General features: G+C 37.9%; 1 protein-coding gene across 2 annotated transcripts; it reads right to left on the bottom strand.

Annotated features, from left to right (window-relative positions):
- Window positions 1–5186: 5186 nt before the first annotated feature.
- CENPL (centromere protein L) lies at window positions 5187–23278 on the bottom strand. 2 transcript variants are annotated; one of them, XR_009539196.1, is made up of 6 exons: window positions 22916–23278; window positions 18342–18518; window positions 14719–14970; window positions 8949–9491; window positions 6703–6973; window positions 5187–5249 (listed from the first exon to the last, which is right to left on the bottom strand). XR_009539196.1 is itself a non-coding variant. In XM_060142179.1 (5 exons), the coding sequence occupies exons 2-5, from the start codon at window positions 18513–18515 to the stop codon at window positions 6902–6904; spliced, it is 1041 nt and encodes a 346-aa protein (XP_059998162.1). In that variant the 5' UTR covers window positions 18516–18518; window positions 22916–23278; the 3' UTR covers window positions 6525–6901. The 2 variants fall into 2 exon arrangements, 1 of the variants encoding a protein (XP_059998162.1); XM_060142179.1 differs by lacking the exon at window positions 5187–5249 and having other exon boundaries at window positions 6525–6973.
- Between the last annotated feature and the right edge of the window lie 73 nt (window positions 23279–23351).

Here is a 23351-nt window from a genome sequence, read left to right as displayed (position 1 = left end):
CTAAGCTCCCTTGATCTGTGGTTTGGTGTCTGGCATTAATTTGAAGAAATTCTCAGTCATTATTGTTTCCAATACTTCTTCTGTTACTTTCTCTCTCCTGGTATTCTCATTGTGTGTTAACAGTTGAATCTTGAACACAGGTTAGGGGCACCAACCCTCCACACAGTCGAAAATCCATATATAATTATAGTTGGCCCTCCATACACACAATTCCTCCATATCCATGGTTCCTCTGTATCTGCAGTTCCACATCTACAGATTCAACCAAACTTGGATCACATAGTACTATAGTATTTACTATTGAAAGAAATCTGTGTATAAGTGAACCAGCATAGTTCAAACCCATGTTGTTCAGAGTCAACTGTATGTTATACCTTTTGCAGTTGTCCCACAGACCTTGGCTATTGGTTTGTTTGGGTTTCTTTCTTCAATCTTTGCTCTCTTTGCTTTTCAAGGATTCTATTGATATATTTTCTAGCTCAGAGATTCTTTCCTCAGCTGTGTCATCTACTAATAAGCCCACCAAAGGCATTTTTTTTTTCTTTTTGGCTACGTTGGGTCTTTGTTGCTGCGCACAGGTTTTCTCTAGTTGCAGCAAGCAGGGGCTACTCTTCTTTGCCGTGCGTGGGCTTCTCATTGCGGTGGCTTCTCTTATTGCAGAGCACGGGCTCTAGGGCGCGCAGGCTCAGTAGTTGTGGCGCATGGGCTTAGTTGCTCTGCAGCATGTAGGATCTTCCTGGACCAGGGATCAAACCTGTGTCCCCTGCATTGGGAGGCGGATTCTTAACCACTGAGCCACCAGGATGTCCCCAGAGGCATTCTTCATTACTGTTACAGTATTTTTTATCTTTAGCATTTCTTTTTGGTTCTTTCTTAGGATTTCCATTTCTCTGCTTACACTGCCCATCTGTTCTTGCATGGAAATACTTTATCCATTGGATCCCTTAACATATTAATCATAGTTGTTTTAAATTCCCAGTTTGATAATCCTAACATCTGCCATGTCTTGCTCTGATGCTTGCTTGATGTGTTCCTTCAAATTGGTTTTTTGGGGGGTTTTTTTGCCTTCTGATATGCCTTGTAATTTTTTTCTTGATAGCCAGACATGATGAACCAGGTAAAAAAAACTGCTGTAAATAGGCTTTTAGTAAGGGGGTAGTGAGGTATGGGGAGAAGAGAAGGGCTCTGTAGTCCTATGATTAGGTCTCAGGCTTTTAGTGAGCCTATGCCTATGGACTGTGAACTTCACAAGAGTTTCTCAGTTTTTTCTCCCCACTTAGGTGGACAGAATAGCTAGAGCAGGCTAGTGTTAGATATTTCCCTTTCCCCAGGTCAGTTAGGCTCTGCATAACTAATCTCCCCTAAGGGCAGACTTTGTTAAGAAAAACCAACTGCTCTGGTATATTTCAAAATTGTTCTTTTTCCCTCCCCTCTACCAGAAGCATGAGAATTTTTCTCTGATATTTACTGTAGGAACCTGGTTGAGCTCCTGGAGATAAATCTCACAATAATGTGAGGGCTCCCCTATGACCAGGTTCCCCTGGAGTTCTTAATTCTCAGGTTTATCCACACTGAGCCTCCAGCAATTCATCAATTGTAATTCATGTTTTCCAACCCTGGCACTGGTTCCTGCAGTGGTTTCTGCTCATGAGCCACTGCTCCTGTAAGCCATGATTGCCCATATTGGCCTGTTTGTCTCTCCAATCATGGAGGCAGCAGTTTGTTCTGTGTCCTCCCCTTTCTTACAGACCCAAGAATAGTTGATTTTTCCATCTGTTGATCTCTTTACCTGTTAGGACAGAGTGGCGACTTCCAAGCTCCTTACGTGCAGAAGCCAGAAGTGAAAGGTGTGGCTTTAAGTAAAAAAAATAACAAAAAAAAAAACATGAATCATCCCAATAGATGCAGAAAAATAATTTAACAAGATCCAACATCTATTCATAATAAAAATCTTCAGGAGAGTTCCCTGGCGGTCCAGTGGTTAGGACTCAACACTTTCACTGCCAGGGCCTGGGTTCAACCCCTGCTCAGGGAACTAAGAATCCACAAGCTGTGCGGCGAAAAAAGAAAAGAAAAACAAAACCAAAAAAACCCTTCAACTGGGCTTCCCTGGTGGCGCAGTGGTTGAGAGTCCACCTGCTGGTGCAGGGGATGTGGATCCGTGCCCTGGTCCGGGAGGATCCCACATGCCGCGGAGCGGCTGGGCCTGTGAGCCATGGCCACTGAGCCTGCGCATCCGGAGCCTGTGCTCCACAATGGGAGAGGCCACAACAGTGAGAAGCCCGCATACCGCAAAAAAAAAAAAACCTTCAACAAATTAGGAATAGAAAAGAACATCTTTAACCTTATAAAGGACATCTATGAAAATCCTACAGCTAACAGCATATTTAATGGTGAAATATACTTTCCCACTAAGATCAAGTGCAAGATAAGACTGTACATTCTCACTACCTCTACCAGCCATTGAACTGGCAATTCTAGCCATGGCAATTTGGCAAGAAAAAGAACTAAAAGGCATCCAGATTGAAATTAAGAAGTAAAACTGTCTTTTTTCAATGGCATGAATCTTATATATAGAATATCTGACAGCATTCACTGAAAAAGCTACTAGAATAAACAAGTTCAGCAAGATCATAGGATACGAGAGCAATATACAAAATCAATTATATTTCTATACACTAGCAACAAACAATCCAAAAATGAAATTAAGGAAACAATTCCATTCTCAATAGCATAAAAAACAATTCAGAAATAAACTTAACAAAAGAAAGTGCAAAACTTGGACACTGAAAACAATAAAACATTGTTGAAGAAAATTTTGAAAGATTTAAATAAATGGAAAGATATCACACATTCATAGATTGGAAGACTTAATATCATTATGAGGGCAATACTCTCTAAATTGATCTACAGATTCAAGGCAATCACTATCAAAATCCCAGCTTTTTTACAAAGATTGACCAACTGATCCTAAAATTCTTATGAAAATGCAAAAAATCAAGAAGAGTCAAAACAATCTTGAAAAAAGGACAAAGCTGAAAGACTCACCTTCCTGATTTCAAAACACAGTACAAAGCTACAGTAAGCAAGACAGTGTGGTACTGGTGTAAGGACTGACATTTAGATCAATGAAATAGAATTGAGTCCAGAAATAAACCCAAACATCTATGGCCACTGATTTTTAAGAAAGGTAACAGACAATTCAATGGGAAAAAGACAGCCTTTTCAGTAAATGATGCTGGAACAAATGAATATCTGTATGCAAAATGATGAATCTGAATGCTTACCTCACACCATACATAAAAATTAACTCAAAATGGATTACAGATCTAAATTTAAGAGCTAAAATTATAAAATGCTTAGAAGAAAACACAGGAGTAAATCTTCAGGACCTTGAACTAAGCAATGATTTCTTAGATACAACACCCAAAGTACAAGAAACAAAAGGAAAAATTTGACAGATTGGGCTTCATCAAAATTAAAATTTGCATTTCAAAAATAAATGAGTTCATTCCGATATTTCCAATTCAAAGTTAATATTACAGAGTTTCTACTTAACTTACTTGATTTTATAATTGTATTTTTCTCTTACAATGTTAGAAATCTTGGTTTCTAACATTGTTATAGTCACATATATTTTATCCTGTTATGAAAAGTGGTAAAATAACAATACCAATATTATTAAAAATAAGATAACTTAATGCAATTTAAGACTCCTTTGCTGCTCTTCTTTTCCTAGGATATAGCCCACTGATGATATACAGTCAAAATACAAGGATTTAGAGATACTAAAAATGATTCTTTGTGTGATTATGGTCTGAACATAATATAGTTAGGTTCATTTGTTTTCAGTTTTTAAGGATTGCTTTTTCTTTTTGATCTAATTTTGTTTCATAATTACATAAAACACTTATATGGTTCCAAACTATAAACAAGGAACATTCAGATGAGTCCTAACTTTCATTCCTGTCCCTTCTACACAGTTGGTTCCCATCATTCCATTAGCAATCACTTTTACTAGTTTTTGGTTTATCCTTCCATTGTTTTTGTAGGGAAATATACACACATACTCATATTCCACCCCCATTCCTTCCATAAAAGATAGCATACTATACACTCTATCCTCATCTTGCTCTTTCACATAACAATATATCCTAGAGAGAACTCCATGGCAATATTATATATCTTCCTCAAACCCTTTTATAATTACACAGTAGTAGTTCACTGTGCAGCTATACCATAATTTATTCAACCAATCCCTCTCTGATGAGCATTTGGATTGTTTTTAGTCTTGCTATTACAAATACTGTTGGAATAAATAGCCTCGTTTCTGCTTCACTTTATATTTTTGCTAGTGAATTTTGGGGATAGAATCCCAGAAGTGGGATTACTAGTCAAAGGGTAAATCACACATAATTTTGTTAGATATTGCTAACTTCTCCATGAGGTTGTACCATTTCTAACAACATTTTACCTGTTTTCCCTTTTCCACTCTTGTCCATCTACAACTCATTCTCCATGATATCTTATAAAATCTTGTAAGATACAAATTGGATCATATAACTCTTCTGCATAAAACTTCAGTGGTTCCCCATTGCATTTAGAATAAAATCCAGTCTCTTCATAGTACCTGTAAAAACTTAGATGATGTGGATTCTTCCTCTCTGTATCAGTTAGCATTAGGTTTGACTATGAGCAAGAGAACCAAAGTAACAATAGCTTAAACAAGATAGAAGTTTACATCTCTGATACATAAGTCTGGAGGAAGAACATCCCGGTTGGCACTGGAGTTCAGCTTCAAGAAGTCCTCAGGGCACAAACTCCTTCCAGGCCATGCTCTGCTGTCCCTAGGACCTGACCCTTATCCCAGTGACCTAAAAGAGCAACTAGAGTACCAGTCATTTTATGTGTTCCAAACAGCAAAATTGGAAGAAGAATAAGGGCAAGGGGTAAAGGTCTACTGTTTATTAACAAGATTTCTAGAAGCTCTACATGACACTGGCATTTTTATGCCATTGGGTCAGAACTTAGTCATATGACTGTACCTACCTATGAGAAATGCTAGAAAATGTCATCTTTATTCTGGGCAACCACACGCCCAGCCAGAAATTGGGAGACTTATCACAATGGAAGAAGTCTCTGCTGCACAGTCTTTTTTTTTAATTTAATTTTATTTATTTACTTACTATTATTTTGGCCACATGGCATGTGGGATCTTCGTTCCCTCACCAGGGATCGAACCCACGACCCTGCAATGGAAGCACAGAGTCTCAGCCACTGGACCATGAGGGAAGTCCCTGCACAATCTCTTTAGTTTCATCTCATACTACTCCACCCTTACCATGCTCCAGCCACACAGACTTCCTTTACTCTTCAAATAAGAGCTTGCTCTTGCCTATCTCAAGGCCTTTGCTCTTGCAGTTTCACCTGCCTAGCACATGCTTCCTCAGATCTTCAAACAGCTGGTTCCCTCTCATCATTCAGGACTCAGCTCAAATGTCACTTCCTCAAAGAGACCTTCTTTGACAACTGTATATAAAGTAGGCACTATCCCAGTCACCCTTTTTCATACTGCACTGCCTTATTTATAGCATTTATCTCCATCTGAAATTATTTATCTTTTGCCTTCCTCTACTAGAATATAATTTCCACAAGACAAGGATCTTTTTTATCTTCACTACTATATCTCTTTTTACCCAATACAATTCTGAGTAGACAGTGGGAGCTTAATTTTAGTTGAATGAATGAATGTCTGATTCCAAAGGACAATGAATGTCCATTCCAATGGCTGATTCCAAAGCCCATGCTTTTTTCACTACTTCTGCTGTGCCTAGTATATGTGAAATAATACCCCATTCCAGAAGTTAGTCCTTGTTTTTGAATCACAGCCTATTATAGTTATTTTCTTTCAAAGAAGATTTTAAAAAACATTGTTTCTAAAGTAAAACAAAATCTTCCTCTGCTCGGTGAGTAAAAAGAAGAGTTTTAGATATAACATCTTGTGCACATCTAAGTTGTGCAATTTTGTAGTTTTCACCTGCAAAATGTAAGAGTTGGTTAAAATTAATTCACTTAATCTACAGATATTTAGCAAGCACTGTGCTAAAACAAAATTAGGGACATGAAAATTACATAATATAATTCCTGCCCTCAAAAAAGATTCACAGCTGCCTTTCAACTCTACGATTTGTATGATTCCATACAGTTGTTGAGTAACCTTTGTGCTAGAGAAAAAGCCTATGACTTCCCATTCCTGAGATACTTATTAAAGATCTGTCACCAAAACACTGATAAACACAAGGCTTCCTTTTAAAAGTGAATATTTAATTCAATACTGCAATAAGAATTAAACAGCATTAAAAACAGAAGCATATTAGTGGCTTAAAAAATGTATAGTAACTTTAGTTTCCTTTGGGGAGGATTTTGATTGCTGGTTCTCTACAGCAAAATGATGCTAGGAAAATGTCTATAGAACATAGAAATTCTCTCTGACTACAAGTCTAAAATGCTTAAAATTAGGGATTAAAGGTTTTAAAGATGCAAATCAGAAATATTCAATATCAGAGGTATCTCATTTGAATCCTAAAAATTTTCACATAATAAAACATTATATATTTTTTAGAAAGATGGCCAACAAATTAATAACTCGGCATATTCTACAGACTGGCATCCCAGAAGACCAGGACTATATTACACGAGCACCTGGCTGTGGTTCATCCACTACCACCTTCTTTGTTCTTCTAGATCCTTCTTGGCTTTCATCTGGGTAACTCCAAGGCACTGTGAGGAAAACAGATGTACAGATGCCCATTTCTCCTGCAGTCCCCCTCAGCATAGCAATTAGGCAGATAGTCAATGAGAAAAAGGTATATAATCCATAACTTATAGTCCCCACAAGGCCTCACTCAATTTGAAAAATTGCCAGTTCTGTCAAATATGCCAACACTCCAATAAGGTATTTATGACACAAAATCTGAAAAAAAAAAAAGACATTTAAAATTAAAATACAATTACTTATAGCAAAGCAGTTTGATATTTGATAAATATTCCAGGCTTATTTTAAATTCCATATCTACAAGCTAAGCTATGAATATAAACCCAAACCATTGCTGTTCTAAGTCAAATAGACTTTACTTAATAAAGATGACTGACTTTAATAAATTTACAACTATTAGTCAATGGTGCTTAGATGGAATTAGACTAGGGTTCTTATTTATCCTGGCTTCCATGGGTAAGATATCTGCCTAAAGAGAAGGAGGAAGGAGTATCTACGAACCCCTTAGACTTATATGCAAATTGAGTATCTACATTTTCTAGAAAGAGTTCCATACCTTCCTTCTTCTCAAAGGGATATATGATGCCAAAGTGTCTTGTAGAAACTAAGCAGAGGCAGAAACCTGGTTAATACATTAATTTCAAACTTTTGAGAGGCAGTACAGTGTTGCAGTTAAAAGCATAAGCTTTTGAGTCAGATGACTGGGTTTAAATTCCAGCTCCACTTATTAGCTGTGTGATCTTGAAGGAGCCTACTTATCCTCTGTGCCACAATTTCCTCTTTACAACCTATGCAAATAGGTTGTTGTGAAAACTAAATGGGACAATATGTGTAAATGGTTAATAATGCTTGGCACAGTTAGTGCTTGATAAATGTTAGCTTCATCATGGCATTATTTGAACCTAGGAGCCACAGTTACTGTCTTAGATCCTTACGAGAGGCCCTTAGAATAGGCCAGATAAAACAGGGCCACCCTTACATTCATAGATGGATAAGAACAATTATATAAAATAGTTTTAAAATGTAGTTTATTAATAGAATGTGAGAATATGGAAATAAAATTTTAAAATATAAGGACTTCATGAAATTGAATTGAGGTGCTAAAATGTAAATTTATTTCTTTATAATGTCAAAGTAAGATGGAATAGTATATAATATTTCAAATTTATTACTGTGAACCATAGTAAGAAATAAATTTAACATCATGACCCAGTACAAGCAAATGTATATCCTTAGTATATGTTATATATTCTCATTTTTATATTTTCCACTCTATTTTTCTTTTGTTTTTTAAAGCTGGTTTCTTCTCATCAAATTACTTCCTAACCTACTGCTGCATTGTGACCTCCAGTCTGAAAAGCATTAAAGTAGTGCTTATAAGATAGAGTATGAACTTCTTGGAACCTAAGAGATTAAGTGTTTAAATCTTGACTCTTCCTCTTACTAAGCTATCTTGCATGTGTCACTTAAACCTATCTTGGTTTCAGCTTCCTTGTTTTAAAAATAAAATAAATGTAGATAGAAACACCTAACTATAGGGTTGCTCTAAAGATTAAAGTATGTTAAACTCCTAGCACAGTGACAAGACCAATATTCACGAGTGTTTATTGTGGCTGTATTTTAATATATTTTAAATATATTAATATAATACACTTAAATATATTTAGGTGCCTACTCTCAGTTTTTTTCTTTTTTTTTTTCTCAGTTTATTTCTGATACGTTCTCTAATAAGGCCTTCATATACACTAAAACAATGTCTCTATTATTTCTTTCCCAGTAGGGATAGAAAAGCCTAAAATATAAAGATGATATTTTAGTTCTGTGTTTCTACTATAAGTTTCTTATCTAACACACAAAATCCTGTTACTCTGATAATTATTTCAAAATTGACAAGAAAATTCTGAAAATTTCAAAGTTACTACAGAATAAGTCATATTATTACCAAAGTCTATGGGCACACAGTGTATAGTATCCTTCCACTATAAAGCTGCATATAGAAGGCTTAAGACTTTTTAGTAAACCATTTATAAAGCATAAAATAAAATCTCTCTACTGTCATCAATTGGCAGACATCCCAAAGTGTTTCGTCAATGTGGAAAATACAATTGCCATACATTTTGAAACCTATGCAACAATAAGGAAAAATTACTTAACTAGATTTGCTCAAACTAACCTTTATTTTTCCATCAGTATGTGCTGAAGCTACAGATGTTGAAACACGAACCAATCTTGTGGCTGATAAATGAATTTTGAAATGTCTATGGAAATGTGAATACAGGCAGTCCATGAATAAGTCAACTTCCTCCTGGGTAACTTCCCCAGGTGTTTTGTGAACACTGTCCCACAAAGCTTTTGCATCTTCTGGATGTATGGCATAAGAAATATCCAGACTTTGAGGGCTACAGGGTACAGACCAAAGAAATTCAGTAGTAGCCATATAATGGTCCATTTTGCATGCAGTCCACATAGCAGCCATCCAAGAAAGATTAAACGCATTGATTGCTAAGGGACGAAAATAACAGTCAAAAGTTTTCTGAAACCAGGTTCCAATTATGGCTGTATTAGTCTCTGCACCATTTGCAAGGAATAAGGGTAGACAGGTGAAATCTTCTGAAACAGTCTCCAGAAGACTGTCTCCAAATATACAGCAGAACCAACCAGTCCACAACACTTTACCTTCTCTGTGCTCAGATGGCAATTGAGATTTTGACAGAATCTATGAAGAAAAATCAAACGGGTTCATTAAATTCGAAAGTACATCTACTCCTAAAGTGCATCTTCTCAGCATTAATTAGTACATTTAAAAATAAGAAGATATGTAGTATTACCTGCCAAAAACCACAGAGGTAATAGTCTCCCTGATCATTATTAGGGTGTATCAAGTTAACTGACCTTTCTCCTAATACTCTTTATTAGGACAGACATGGTACATGGCAAGACCTTGGTGCAACCAAAATGCAAAAAGGGGTGCCAATATGGTATAACCAGGTACAGTACCCTGAAAAAAAAAAGTCTCAAAATCTCAACTTTAACTTCGTCTTCCAATGCAGGGGGTGCAGGTTTGATCCCTGGTCAGGGAGCTAAGATCCCACATGCCTCCTGGCCAAAAAACCCAAAACATAAAACAAATTCAACAAAGACTTTAAAAAACTGGAAAACAAAAATCTCAACTTTAGAAGGGGACTTCCCTGGTGGCGCAGTGGTTAAGAATCTGCCTGCCAATGCAGGGAACATGGGTTCGAGCGCTGATCCGGGAAGATCGCACATGCTATGGAACAACTAAGCCCATGTGCCAAAACTACTGAGCCTGCACTCTAGAGCCCACAAGCCACAACTACTGAAGCCCGTGCGCCTAGAGCCAGAGCTCTGCAACAAGAGAAGCCACTGCAATGCGAAGCCTGTGCACCGCAACGAAGGGTAGCCCCCGCTAACCAAAACTAGAGAAAGCCCACGCGCAGCAACAAAGACCCAACGCAGCCAAAAATAAATAAATAATTTTTTAAAAAAAACTTTAGAAGGGACTGTAAAAGGTCACCGAATCCAATGTGCTTGAATTATTCCACTGAGGAAGACGTCACTATTTCCTAAGGGAGCTCTGTCTATCCACTTAAAATGTTCTTTCATATGTTAGGCCCTACAGTTTCCAACCACTGGTCCTACTTTCTTCCTTACGTGCATGTAGATGAAATCTAATCTAATCTCTCTTCTACATAAAAAGCCCTTCAAATATTTGATTATCCTTATCATATATACTGCTACGGTCAACATCTCCAGTTTCTTCAACCATTCCTTCTATGACATACATTCAAGTGCTCACACTATCTGGACACTCTTCTCTGAAATTCTTTGGCAAAGGAGTCATTCATAAGTGAACATAATTACTTCAAAAAGGTCTGATTACAGGACTGTCACCACCCTTAACCTAGATTATACTCCTACTAATATAATCTTAACAGTAGTTTTCTGGTTTAGTTGACAGCTTTACATAAATTAACCCTACATACTCATTTTTGCTATTAATAGGTAAATCCCCCCCCAACTTACAATGAGGCAGTAAACTTATTCCTATTAAAATATCAATCTCTTTCAATTTGGCCCACTGTGTCAATCCATTCAGATCTTTTAGAATCTTGATTATATTTTCTAGCAGATTGACTAACCCCTCAAACTTTAAATTTGTAAATTATATAACAAACATACCTTCCAGATATTAATAGAAGTTTTAATTAAAGTTTGACCAGGACAAGGTGAAGATCACAGCCCTATATTATATCCCTTTAGAGATGATCATTTGAACAATTATTTTTGCCATTTTTCTCCTTGTTCAAGAAGTTATGAGACTTTCAAATACCTTAAAGCCAGATGTATTATGTCTATCACGTTTTTATAACCTATAAGTCCTGTAACCCTGGCAAGAAATGAGATTTAATTAGAAAACTATTAGGACACTATACTAGGAATTCAAGAGGTTATTTCTATTCCTCACAAGAATATGTGCTTGCCTGATGACATGCAAACCATGTAACTTCTTTGGGCATCAACTGCTTCAACTTGACAGAGACTGCTAATTATCTACCCAGTATCTATTTTTCCTTCCACAGTAAAACAGTGCTTTCACTTGAGGTGGCAAAGTACCCACTAAAACTTTTTTCTAGTCTTCCTTCCATCTGGGATATAAAGAGAAGTATCTGTTGGGTGTCAGCAAGTCTCGTTAAAGGTTTACTCAGCGGCAGGCATCCTGTCTGACTTTCCCATCTTCCTCCTACTACTTGCCTTGAACTTACATATAGTATTTAGAGCTCCAGGAGCCAATTTAGATTATAGTGTGACCATAGGAGGGAAGCCATGCACCAAGGATGATAGAGAGGACAGAAGGAGCTTAGATTATTAATAATTTCATGAAGCATTTACCAGCCCGGAAAAGCTTACCTCTGGACATTTTTTGGAAGACAAGTAAACCTCTATTGTCACTGTTATTTAGACTTTCTGTTATATGCAGCTGAACCTAATCCCAGTAATCCTGAGATCCTTGCCAATACTATGATCTATACCAGGGGTCAGCAAACCTTTTCTGCAGAAGGCCAGATAGTAAATATTTTAGGCTTTGCAAGCCATGTAGTCTCTGTAGCAACTACAATTCTGCTGTTGTAATACAAAAACAGCCATAGACGATATGTAAACAAATGAAAGGGGCTCTATTCCAAAAAAACGTTGTTTACAAAGCCAAGCAGCAGGCCATAGTTTGCTAACCCCTGATCTATACAACTAAACAAAATTTCAACTGTTTCAGCATTTAACTTATCAATGACTAAAATGAGTTAATTTAGCAGAAACAGAAGGAACAGGCATAAATAATAAAATAAATCTGGTTTCTTAATAAAAGGACAGTCATATTACTTTTATATACTACATATAGTAAGGAATGTAAAATGTTACATTTCTGAGAGTAACTTGGTATGATATATCACAATATGTAACAATGTTACTTCTTTGCTAAAATTCTACTTCTAGGATTTTAATCCCACTAAAAACCATAGAATTATACAGATAAATTTACAAAAACGTAAAATTTACATTTACATTTAGTTACTCAAAATGACATGAGTAACTATCTACAGCACTGATTATTAGTAAAAAAAAAAAAAAAGCCATAATGCACAAGTATGGGCAATATGATCACAATTTTAACAGATACAGACAGCCAAATAGATATATCTAGATTCATGATGGAGTCTGTAATTTTCTTATAATGTCTTTGTCTAGTTTTGGTATTAGGGTAATACTGGGCTCATAGGATGAATTAGGAAGTATTCCCTCTGCTTCTATCTCTGAAAGAAATTGTAGAGAATTGGTGTAATTTCCTCCCTAAACGTTTGGTGGAATTCACTAGTGAACCCATCTGGATCTGTTGCTTTCTGTTTTGGAAGGTTATTAATTATTGATTCAATTTCTCTAATAGGACTAGGCCTATTCAGATTGTCTACTGACAAATAGATGTATACCAAAATGTTAAACTGTGGTTTTTAACTTTCTTTGTTTTTTTGTTTGTTTTTTTTACCTTTAAAATATTTATTTATTGGAAAGGTAGTAGTCTCATATAGTACAAAATTCAAATAGAAATGTACACTCTGAAAAGTTAGTCTATCAGCTACCTCTGTCTACCCGCCTCCCCCAACTCAGTTCTTGCCCCCAGAGCCCAGTTACCATTGTTTCGTGTATCTTTCTGGAGCTGCTCAATGCATATGCACAATGCATAGCTTTTTATTTGTTTTTAAGAAAATGTACAACAAAATCTTCTGTTACATGCAGAGTTTAAGTGTTTTTGCAAATACATGTATTATTTTTTCTTCTTTTATGGCCCCTGGCTAAAACGTCTTGTTCAGGAAAGCCGTTCATATTCCAAGATTGAAAACAATTTTCCTATATTTACTTCTAATACTTTTCTATTTGGGTTTTAAATTGACATCTTTAAACCAACTGGGTTTTTATATTTGAACAGAGTCTGATATAGGTGGGGATCGAATTTTATTTTCTTTGAAGTATGGCTAATGAATTGCTTCAATACCATTTAATCCAGCCTTTCCAATGGATCCATATCATTTAATATCCAGGTCCCAAATCTCCAGCATCAGTAACAACCACCGAGGATAGTTTCATCCCACAAGTCCCACTCCTGGGTGCTATGTTTGCCAGGATGCTTCTTCTCTCTACTGGACCTTCTTCCCTCCTTCATGGTGTCCCAATCATGGGTGCTCTTTCTGTACTCGGACTTCTCTGTGCTTCCTGGCGCCACTTTGGCCTTCCTCCTGTTCTCTTTGTGGGAATCTTCATCCTCTTCATCCCTGTGGTGCGTCCTCTTCCACGATACCTGCTTCTCATCGCCATGTCCTCCTCCCCCCTGGACCTTCCCGTCCAGCCTCCGTCTTGATCTCCTGCCTGATGGACACTGGTGTGGTCCTCTGAGAAGCAGCTGGCCTCTTCTCTGTGTTGTGCTGTGTGGGGGCCAGTGGCCATTCCTTGCACAGGTGGGCTTGGAAACCACCGGTTATTGAAGAAATGGTCATGTTTTTTCTGACAGTGATTTACAGGTTCCAGTCTTTGTCGGAAGTGATGAATATTGGACAGTGTGGGTTAAGTGGCTTTCCACTGTTTTCGGCCTTTCGTAGGAACTGGGGGACTTGTGGGGCCTCCTGAAGGGGAATCTCTGCTCCAGCATTGGAGGTCTGGGTGCAGTGTGGTCCTTTTCTCTGTACACAGAGTCTTCTGTCCCCTTTCTAAAGCAAACCTCTGGTTGTAATCCTCTGGCTCTTTGCTTTCTAATATAATCCTGAAGTTCATGTTGAAAAGAGTCATAAGTCTTAGAATTTTCCATTATATTGACTATGGATGAAACTCTGGAGTCATCACCATGCACTAGTTTACTGAGAGAAATTTCCACAAACAGATGGAGCCTCACTTCCTCAAGCCTACAAGTCTTTGGGGTTGTGTAAGCAGAAGATCTGTGGGCCCACAAAGAGCAGAGGTTCGCCTGCCAAGAACCTCAAAAGGAAAGAAGGAAGGAAGAAAGGAAGGAAGGGAGGAAAGAAGGAAGGAAGGAAAGAAGGAAGGAAGGAAAGAAGGAAGGAGCCCTAGATAGGGGTAGGTTTTACTCAGCTCCAGGAGAAGAATCCCAACTTCTTTGCAGCTCAAACTTCTCCCTTTCTTTGTACTTTTATGTATTTTCTAAGTTTTCTAAAATAAACATAATTATATTGTAAAAGGAAAAAAACTTTTTTTTAAGTTGGTCATATCTAATTACTATAATTTGGTCAAACAAGACATAAAATAGGTTATAAATCACAAGCTTAAGAATTTTAAAAACAGTAAGAAAACATCACAATTTCTAAACCAAGACAACGCACATTCTTTTCTCCTAGGAAGCAAGTACTGCTTATATGATATACCTGGACAAGAAATGCTTCAGGGTCTCTCTGTGTTCCTTTCATTCCCAGGAGAGTAGAGAAAATCACTTTGATGTTGAAGTCGTCTCCCACTTCCACAGCAAGTCCTTTTTGCTTTTCAGCAGCAATAAATGCATTCAGAAGTTTAGAATACTCTTTGAAATTAGTATAGGAGAATTTATATAAGGGAGTTAAACTATATAAAGTCCATTGTTTATGCAGAAGGAATGCAAACTTTTGAGGATCAACATCTTCCTAAAAAAAATCAAGACAAAGGAAGTTTAAGAATTAGGAAACATGAGTAACTAAGAACTTAATCACAGTATCTTAAATATTTAAAACAAAGCCATTACTGGGTACCTGATCTTTGCATCTGCTGTAATTTCCCTTTGGAATGTTCTTCCCAGGGTGTTCACATGGCATGTTCCTTTCCTTCATTCAGGTCTCTGCCCAAATGTCACTCAAGAGGCCACCCTATCTAAAGTAGCACCTGCACCCATTCCAGCTTTGTCACTCTATATCTCCTTAACATGCTTTATTTTTTTCACAGCACTTGTTTGACCTGACATTAGGTACTTGCCTGATTTTTACTGTCTTCACTACTAGAGTATGAGTTTGATGAGAACAGGAATTTTGCCTATTTTATTCACTACTGTATCTCTAGCACCTAGAACAATGTCATCTAGAACAGCTGTTTAATAAATATTTATTGGATGAACAGTTACATACTTTTAGAAACTTCAAATTATAGAGTTTAAAAATAGTCACCACTGGAGCATCTAATTTCATTGGTTTTAATTAAGTAATTTCTAAAACTGTTTGGCAGTAAATTCACTCCATCACTCTAATTCAGTAGATTAAATAAAAAGATACATGGGAGTATTGTGGCTAGGCTCTATTGGAATCACAGGGACCACTAAAAACAAAACACTTCATTTGTATTGGCACTATGGCAGTACTGAGGGTCTTCACATACACCCCCACATAAGCTCCTAGTTTTATCCTGAATTGAACTTTTCTACAGAATCCATACTTCCACAGTCCCAAATATCTTTTGGAACTTTCACCACAGTTGTCCACTTGACAAAAATATTTGTTCTGACTAGAGTACTCATGGAAAAGTTGTAAACTTTTTTTATTACTATCAAAAGATTTGGGGGAAAAAAAAGGGGGGGCCAATGGTTAGGACTTGGCGCTTTCACTGCCAGTGCCCAGGTTCAGTCCCTGGTTGGGAACTAAGATCCCTTAGGACGTGTGGTACGGCCAAGAAAAAAAAGATCTGGCAAAATTATTTGTATCATAGAGAAAAGGAAACACTGAACTGGACATTTCAGTCTTTTTTTTTTTTTTTTTTACTGTTGCAATGTTTGTTTTTTTATTTTTCCAGTCTTTAATTTATATACAATCTCTGTTTTCTGGTTAAGAACCATAACTTTCATTACCAGGACTAGTAATTTTTCTTTTTTTTTTTAAATTATTTATTTTATTTACATTTTATTTTCAGCTGTGTTGGGTCTTTGTTGCTGCACGCGGGCTTTCTCTAGTTGGGGTGAGTGGGGGCTACTCTTCGTTGTGGTGTGCGGGCTTCCCATTGCGGTGGCTTCTCTTGTTGCTGAGCGCAGGCTCTAGGCGTATGGGCTTCAGTAGTTGTGGCTCGCAGGCTCTAGAGCTCAGACTCCATAGTTGTGGCGCACGGGCTTAGTTGCTCCGCGGCATGTGGGATCTTCCCGGACCAGGGCTTGAACCCGTGTCCCCTGCATTGGCAGGCGGATTCTTAACCACTGCACCACCAGGGAAGCCCTAGTAATTTTTCTTTAAAGAAGTTTTCACAAAAAAGCAAAACTTTTCTCATACGCCAAAAGATACTAGACCCACAACACAGACAAGAAAAAGTTAAAAGGAAGGTGTAGGTGACTGATCAGCCAGGTTCCTTGCTAAGTGACTCAAAAGCATCCATCAAACTTGTATTGACGGCACTTCCCTAGTGGTGCAATGGTTAAGAATCCACCTGCCAATGCAGGGGACACAGGTTCAAGCCCTGGTCTGGGAAGATCCCATTTGCCGTGAAGCAACTAATCCCGTGCACCACAACTACTGAGCCTGTGCTCTAGAGCCCTGGAGCCACAACTACTGAAGCCCATGCGCCTAGAGCCCGTGCTCCGCAAAAGGAAGAGTAGTCCCCGCTCTCTGCAACTAGAGAAAGCCCTCGCACAACAACAAAGACCCAACGCTGCCATAAATAAATAATTAAATAAATTTATAAAACAACAAAAAAACTTGTATTAACTGGGGCTTTATTTCATAGTTCAGTAAAATTACAAATTACTAATGTTAATACACAGGGTTTTTTTATGAATGATCAAAACAGAGCATGTTGCCACCAGACAAATCCAGAACAATATAAACATGAAAATAATTTAGTAAGTAATTAGAAAAATTTTTAAAACAGGAATTCATGAATCTGTACTGATAAACAGATAAATAAATGGAATAGAAATGAGAAGGGCCTAAAATAGAATGCCAAAGGCTGGTTGGTAAATATGGAGCAAATAGAGATGGAAAATTATTATTTTTCAACCATCACCATAAAGATGGGATTAGGCAAAAAGTATCAATGGATGAAGGATGTTAAGTGTGAGGCAAAATTTTGATGAGGCACAGGACATTTGCATTATCTTAAAGTGTCTCCCCACAGACCGCTTATTAGTTGCAGGGGGGAATAAAGCAGTAATTATTGGGCAACACGTTGACAAGATGATCAAAATTAACATCACCTATGTGCTACCAGATGTTATTTCCCAAAAGGATACAACACGACCTATACAGTATTCCAGCCAGCAATACATAATTTCAATCTAATCTTGAGAAAACATCAGACAAATACAAAATGAGGAATATTCTATTTAAAAAGGGAAGAGGAGGAAACATATTCTTCAAAAATGTCAATGTTATAAAAGACAAAGAAATATTGTGGAAACGTCCCAAATTAAAGGAGGTTAAGGACGGAACTAGAGGATGTCATACTAAATGAAGTCAGAGAAAGAGAAATACGATATCCCTTATATGCGGAATCTAAAAAGAAATGATACAAATGAACTTATTTACAAAACAGAAACAGACTCACAGACTTAAGAGAAGGAACTTATGGTTACCAGGGAGGAAGGGATAGTTAGGGAGTTTGGGATCGACATGTACACACTGCTATATTTAAAATGGATAACCAACAAGGACCTACTGTATAGCACAGGGAACTCTGCTCAATGTTATGTGGCAGCCTGAAACAATCACAACATTGTTAATCGGCTATACTCCAATATAAAATAAAAAGTTAAAAAAAAATCAACCAAAAAAACAAAAACTTTGTCACCATTGGAGAATGCTAAGAAAGCAAACCCTAGCATTATTTTGAAAACTAGGAAATAAAGAGAAAGAATTAAAAAAAAAAAGAGGTTAAAAAACATATGGTACTGATAGTGTGAATAATTGTTATAGCTGTTTCTCATTTATTTTATTACCACAGGGAGTAAGAATATACTAAAAATACTATAAATAGTAACAACAATTGAAATGTTTCATTCACAGGCATTCTCAATTATTAGTAACACAAAGGAACACAAAGAGCATACCTGAAGTTGTGAACACTGGGGAATTTTCCTTCGAGGTGGAGTCGGGATAAATGAAGTCTGCTTCCTGACTGATTCTAATCGTTTTTGCAGAGGGGTGGCACCTATAAAGTAATCTTTAAGCCTTGAGGATGCACACTGTCTAGGAGTCGATTCTGGTGCATCATAAGAATCCATGGTCTACATGAAAAGAAATAAAACCAGAATTCTAAATAGTAAAAAGTTAATTCATGCTCATAGTTTCACTGATTCCTCTATCTACTATAAAGGAATTCTTTCTCTCTCCCTCCTACTCCCTGCCCCATTTTGACTTTTTAATCAAATCCTATATTTCTCATTGGCTATAGGCTATTTTTATGAACATCTTACAGATAGCTCAAACACAGTTATGTTCAAAACTAAATTCAACTCCTTCTGTCCTCCTTCCAAAAGCTAGCTGGTCCATTTTCAAATTCCTGTCAATTTTCTAAGTTAATTTAAACGTATTTAAGTAGTCTCCCACTTTCATTTTTTAACATACAATCATTAAGCACATTCTTTTGAATTTTTCCTTCCTCAGTCTCTCCATCCATTCCCAAAGCTACTTCCTTAGCCAGGTCTTATTACCACAACTAAACGTTCCGTATCTGAGGGTAATCCATTTTTCAGAAATGGTACTTTATTATTAGTCACCTGTGCAAAAAACTTTTCAGTGATGAGATAAATTCTACTCTTCTACTGGGCATTCACAACTCATAATTCAGCTTGTCCTTATCCTACTTATCCTAGACATAAACACATCCTTGTCTTCATGTGTTTGCTTATCATATTCCCTACCTCAAGTGTTCTTTTTCCATTCCACCTCCATTAAAACCATGTGTGAATTTGATCCCTTTTCAAATAGTAGGGTTTTGTTAACCTTTTTCCCCCCAGAATACCCATGTTACACACTTCTGTCTGTGTCTGTATCAGTGGCTCATTCTGGGAAGGTGTGTGTGTGTGTGTGTGTGTGTGTGTGTGTGTGTGTGTGTGTGTGTGTGTGTGTGTGTGTGTGTGTGTGTGTGTGTGTGTGTGTACAGAATGAGATCCTCAGGGGTAAATATTCTGAAAAAGCCCAAAAGCCCTCATTGGAGATTAATAATACACCAGCCCACACAGCTCTCTTCAACCACTCATTTTGGCCCGAATTCATCTACTTGTACTATTTTTTTGGTGTGCATTTCTTCTCTTCCCAGAAAAACTACTTTGACTGAAATCATGCTCTTTGTATTTCTCTTGTATAATTACCCTAGTATAATGCTGAATGCTGTTTAATTGTTAAGCAAGTATTGGTTTAATTGAACAGAAGTATTTCATGGAACTCCAAAATTGAAAGGAATTATGATTTAAAAGTTATAAAAATTACTCCCAAGAAGTGGCACAGTTACCCTTTCAAAAATTTTTTTCAGGGCTTCCCTGGTGGCGCAGTGGTTGAGAATCTGCCTGCCAATGCACGGGACACGGGTTCTAACCCTGGTCTGGGAAGATCCCACATGCCGTGGAGCAACTGGGCCCGTGAGCCACAACTACTGAGCCTGCGCGTCTGGAGCCCGTGCTGAGCAACAAGAGAGGCCGCGATAGTGAGAGGCCCGCGCACCGCGATGAAGAGTGGCCCCCGCTTGCCACAACTGGAGAAAGCCCTCGCACAGAAACGGAGACCCAACACAGCCATAATAAATTAATTAAAAAAAATTTTTTTCACAAGTGAAGAGCTTTATTTATCATTATATTTAAATTTATATATATATATTTATTTATTTATTTATTTATTTATTTATTTATTTAGTGAGAGGCCTCTCACTATCGCGCCCTCTCTTGTTGCTCAGCACGGGCTCCAGACGCGCAGGCTCAGTAGTTGTGGCTCACGGGCCCAGTTGCTCCGTGGCATGTGGGATCTTCCCAGACCAGGGCTCGAACCCGTGTCCCGTGCATTGGCAGGCAGATTCTCAACCACTGCGCCACCAGGGAAGCCCTATATTTAAATTTCATCATGTCAAAGTATGACACACTCTATACCTTGCACAAAACTCCATAAATTAAATATATAGTTCTCAAAGCTCAGATAATGCCCAGAGAAAGATCATATACCATACAACTTAAATAGCAGCTACTCTAAAGCAGTCTGCCTTTAAATGCATACAGAATTGTGTATTCAAAATGGAATTTTAATCAGTCCCATCTACATTGAATGTTTCTTTCAAATCTGTTATTTGGAATAATTGCTAACATTTATTGAGTATTCATCATGTGCCAGGTAACTTTCTAAGCCCTTTAACAAATATTGTCTCATTTAATCCTCAAACAACTGTATGAGGTCGGTTATTATATTCCCAGTTGACAGATAGGAAGATAAAGAAATTAAATAACTTGCCAAAGTCATACAGCTAAAAATGCCAGAGCCAGAATTTGAACCGAGACAGTCTAACACCAAAGTGGGTGCTCTTACCTCCTTCTTGCACACTGCCTTTCAATAGGGATCAATTTCAAGGCAAAATACGCCCTACTAAGTTTGACTCCTTAAAAGAGAAATTCTATGAATTCCAAAAGGATTTTAAAGTCTATCTAGGTGAGAGAAAGACTACTAGCTCTGAAAGGACTGGTATTGAGAAAACATTTCCCTTGAGTAATTTAATACTGCAGTAATGTGAAATAGCCCAATCCATGCATTAAAGATTAGAAAATGGTTTATACCTATTTTACTTTCTCACTCCATACTCAATAATGTGCAATTTTGCCCTGCCAGATAATTAAGAGGTTAAAAATATAGCTTGACTTAATATTTTACTGCCCCAATATTCTTCCTTCCAACTGTAAGGAAAAAGGTCCTCTTACTTGCTTTCTAAAGCCAATCCATCAACCAATATTCTTGATCTCCATGTCCCTTTACATTTCCCTTGGGCACCATCTCCCATGTTTATTTCAAACCTCTATCATCTCTAATCTCTACTTCACAGGATACTTTTCTTCCACTGCCATGCATATTCTTGTATTCCTAACACTAAAAACGTTTTGTTTAAATCCTACTCGTCTCATTCGTTTTGAGACCAATTTCCTGGAAATATGGTATACAACTATTGCCTTCACTTACTAATAAATATTTTTTTGGAAATCTTCAGCAACCTCTCTTATGAATCCATCACTATAAAGACATGGCACTTTTGAAGATTACCAATAATATTTTTGTGAAAACCATGGCCAAATAATTGATTCATCAAGTTTGCTCATCCTTAGTCCTCTAAACTTTGTTACCTTGCTTTTTTTCAGACACTCAATTATTTCTCCTCCTTGTTTCTTATGGTTCCTTCTGATTCATTTGCTGATTCCTATCCTTCCTCCAGTCCCAACAGTGCGTGTCTCCCCAGACTCTGAAATCACTCATTCTCCATATAACATTCATTCTACATATGACTCCTAAATCTCTATTTTCAGACCTTTGCACCTGCATTCCCAATTTCCTGTAAAACATTAAACTTTTTTGTACTCAAACTCATTAAGTTCAAAGCTAAACATTATTTTACAATCAATCTTTCCTTTCCAACTACCCTGTTTCTCAATAATAATTCCACTCTTCCTTCTCATTTTCCTTCCTGCCCCTTAAAATAGTCCTTAGTCATCTTTTACTCTTCCCTCAACTTCACGTTTACATCCGAATTAGCATCAAATTCTGACATATTTCTTAAAAGCATACACACTAGCCCTCTCAGATTTGGCCTTCACTTGCATTCTTAATTATAGCCACTTATCTTATTCCAGTCTTAACCCCTTTCCCCAAATCCATGACTAGTTTCTCCACAGACACCACTTTTATCTTGTCATTACCTTGCTTGAGATCCCATAACAATTCCCACACATCTTCTAAATAAATGAAGCCAAAACTTCTCTGCCTGGGTTTCAAGGCACGAGATCATATTATCTGATCCTATCCAGGTTCATTTTCTACTACTTCAGTTCTTACCCCAAGATCCATGGACAAAGGGTCTTTCCTAAATCTAAAAGCCCTCTAAGGTTGGATGCAAAATGGTGTATGCGTGTGTATTTGGTGGGAGAAGGGGGTGAAGAAAGGTCCAGGAGATGATTCTTTAAACGGTTAAGAGCCACTGCCCTACACCCAAACATGCCCCCTTGCCCTAGGCTGCTCATCACCCTCCTGCTCTTCATGCCTGTCATGTTTGCCTCTGCTCCCGGACTTCTTTATTCAACCTATTGCCAATTAAGACTACTTCTCTACACCCATTTGTCTGGCCAAATCCAATCTACCCTTCAAGTTTCATCTCCTCAGGAGAAGCTTCCAAGTATCCACAGAGCTAGCTCTCCGGCCAATTCCTCTTGCACTTGCAGTTCAGAACACACAATTACAACTCAGTTGTTTTTCTTGTGCTAAGTCCGTGAAGGAAGGGACCCTGACTTAAATCACTTTTGTACATCGTCACCTAACGCCAATGCTAAGCAGGTCGTGTGAAACACATCTGAACCCCCAAGTATTGTAAAGATAACGACCACACAACAGGGCAAAACACAAAGTTTACTGCCACGCCTGGACCAATAACAAAGAATCTTACCAATAAAATGCCGTGATGACGCTGTCAACCATTCCCTTCACGAATCATTCTTCAAGTCTGGATCCAAAACTACGTCGAAACTGAAATCCCCTGAAGTAAAACAGCCGCCAAAATGACAGCGAAGGGTTAAGTCCGGAGGAAACCCTGGCGCTCCCAAATTCCTTCTCGCTCCACCACAGCTGGGTTCACGACGGACGCAAACGGGCCCAGTAAGGAGACCTCCGCTCCCGCAGGCGCCAGCCGAGCCCGACACTTCACGCCGGGAAGGACATTTCCGCTGACTCAGCCACCCAGCTCCGCGACCCTCGCTCCTGCGGAGTCTGCTTCAGCCCACGGAGGGAAAGGGCAAGGGACAGTGTGTCCCAACGCGCCCCTCTCCACCTGAGGCCTCAGGGGCCAACGCCGGCTCCAAAAATCCCGCCGTTGAGATGCAGCA

Source organism: Lagenorhynchus albirostris, chromosome 2 (assembly GCF_949774975.1).
Source record: "Lagenorhynchus albirostris chromosome 2, mLagAlb1.1, whole genome shotgun sequence".
NCBI classification, from domain to species: Eukaryota; Metazoa; Chordata; class Mammalia; order Artiodactyla; family Delphinidae; genus Lagenorhynchus; species Lagenorhynchus albirostris.
The sequence above is the reverse complement of the archived record's forward strand: the minus strand, read 5'-3'. Positions and strand labels throughout refer to the sequence as shown.

Coding starts and splice junctions, on each gene's coding strand:
- CENPL (XM_060142179.1), bottom strand. CDS start 18,515: ATGGATTCTTATGATGCACCAGAATCGACTCCTAGACAGTGTGCATCC. Junction 14,971..18,341: donor CCCAGTGTTCACAACTTCAG/GTATGCTCTTTG, acceptor GATTTTTTTTAG/GAAGATGTTGATCCTCAAAA. Junction 9,492..14,718: donor CTGAAGCATTTCTTGTCCAG/GTATATCATATA, acceptor TTTTCTTCATAG/ATTCTGTCAAAATCTCAATT.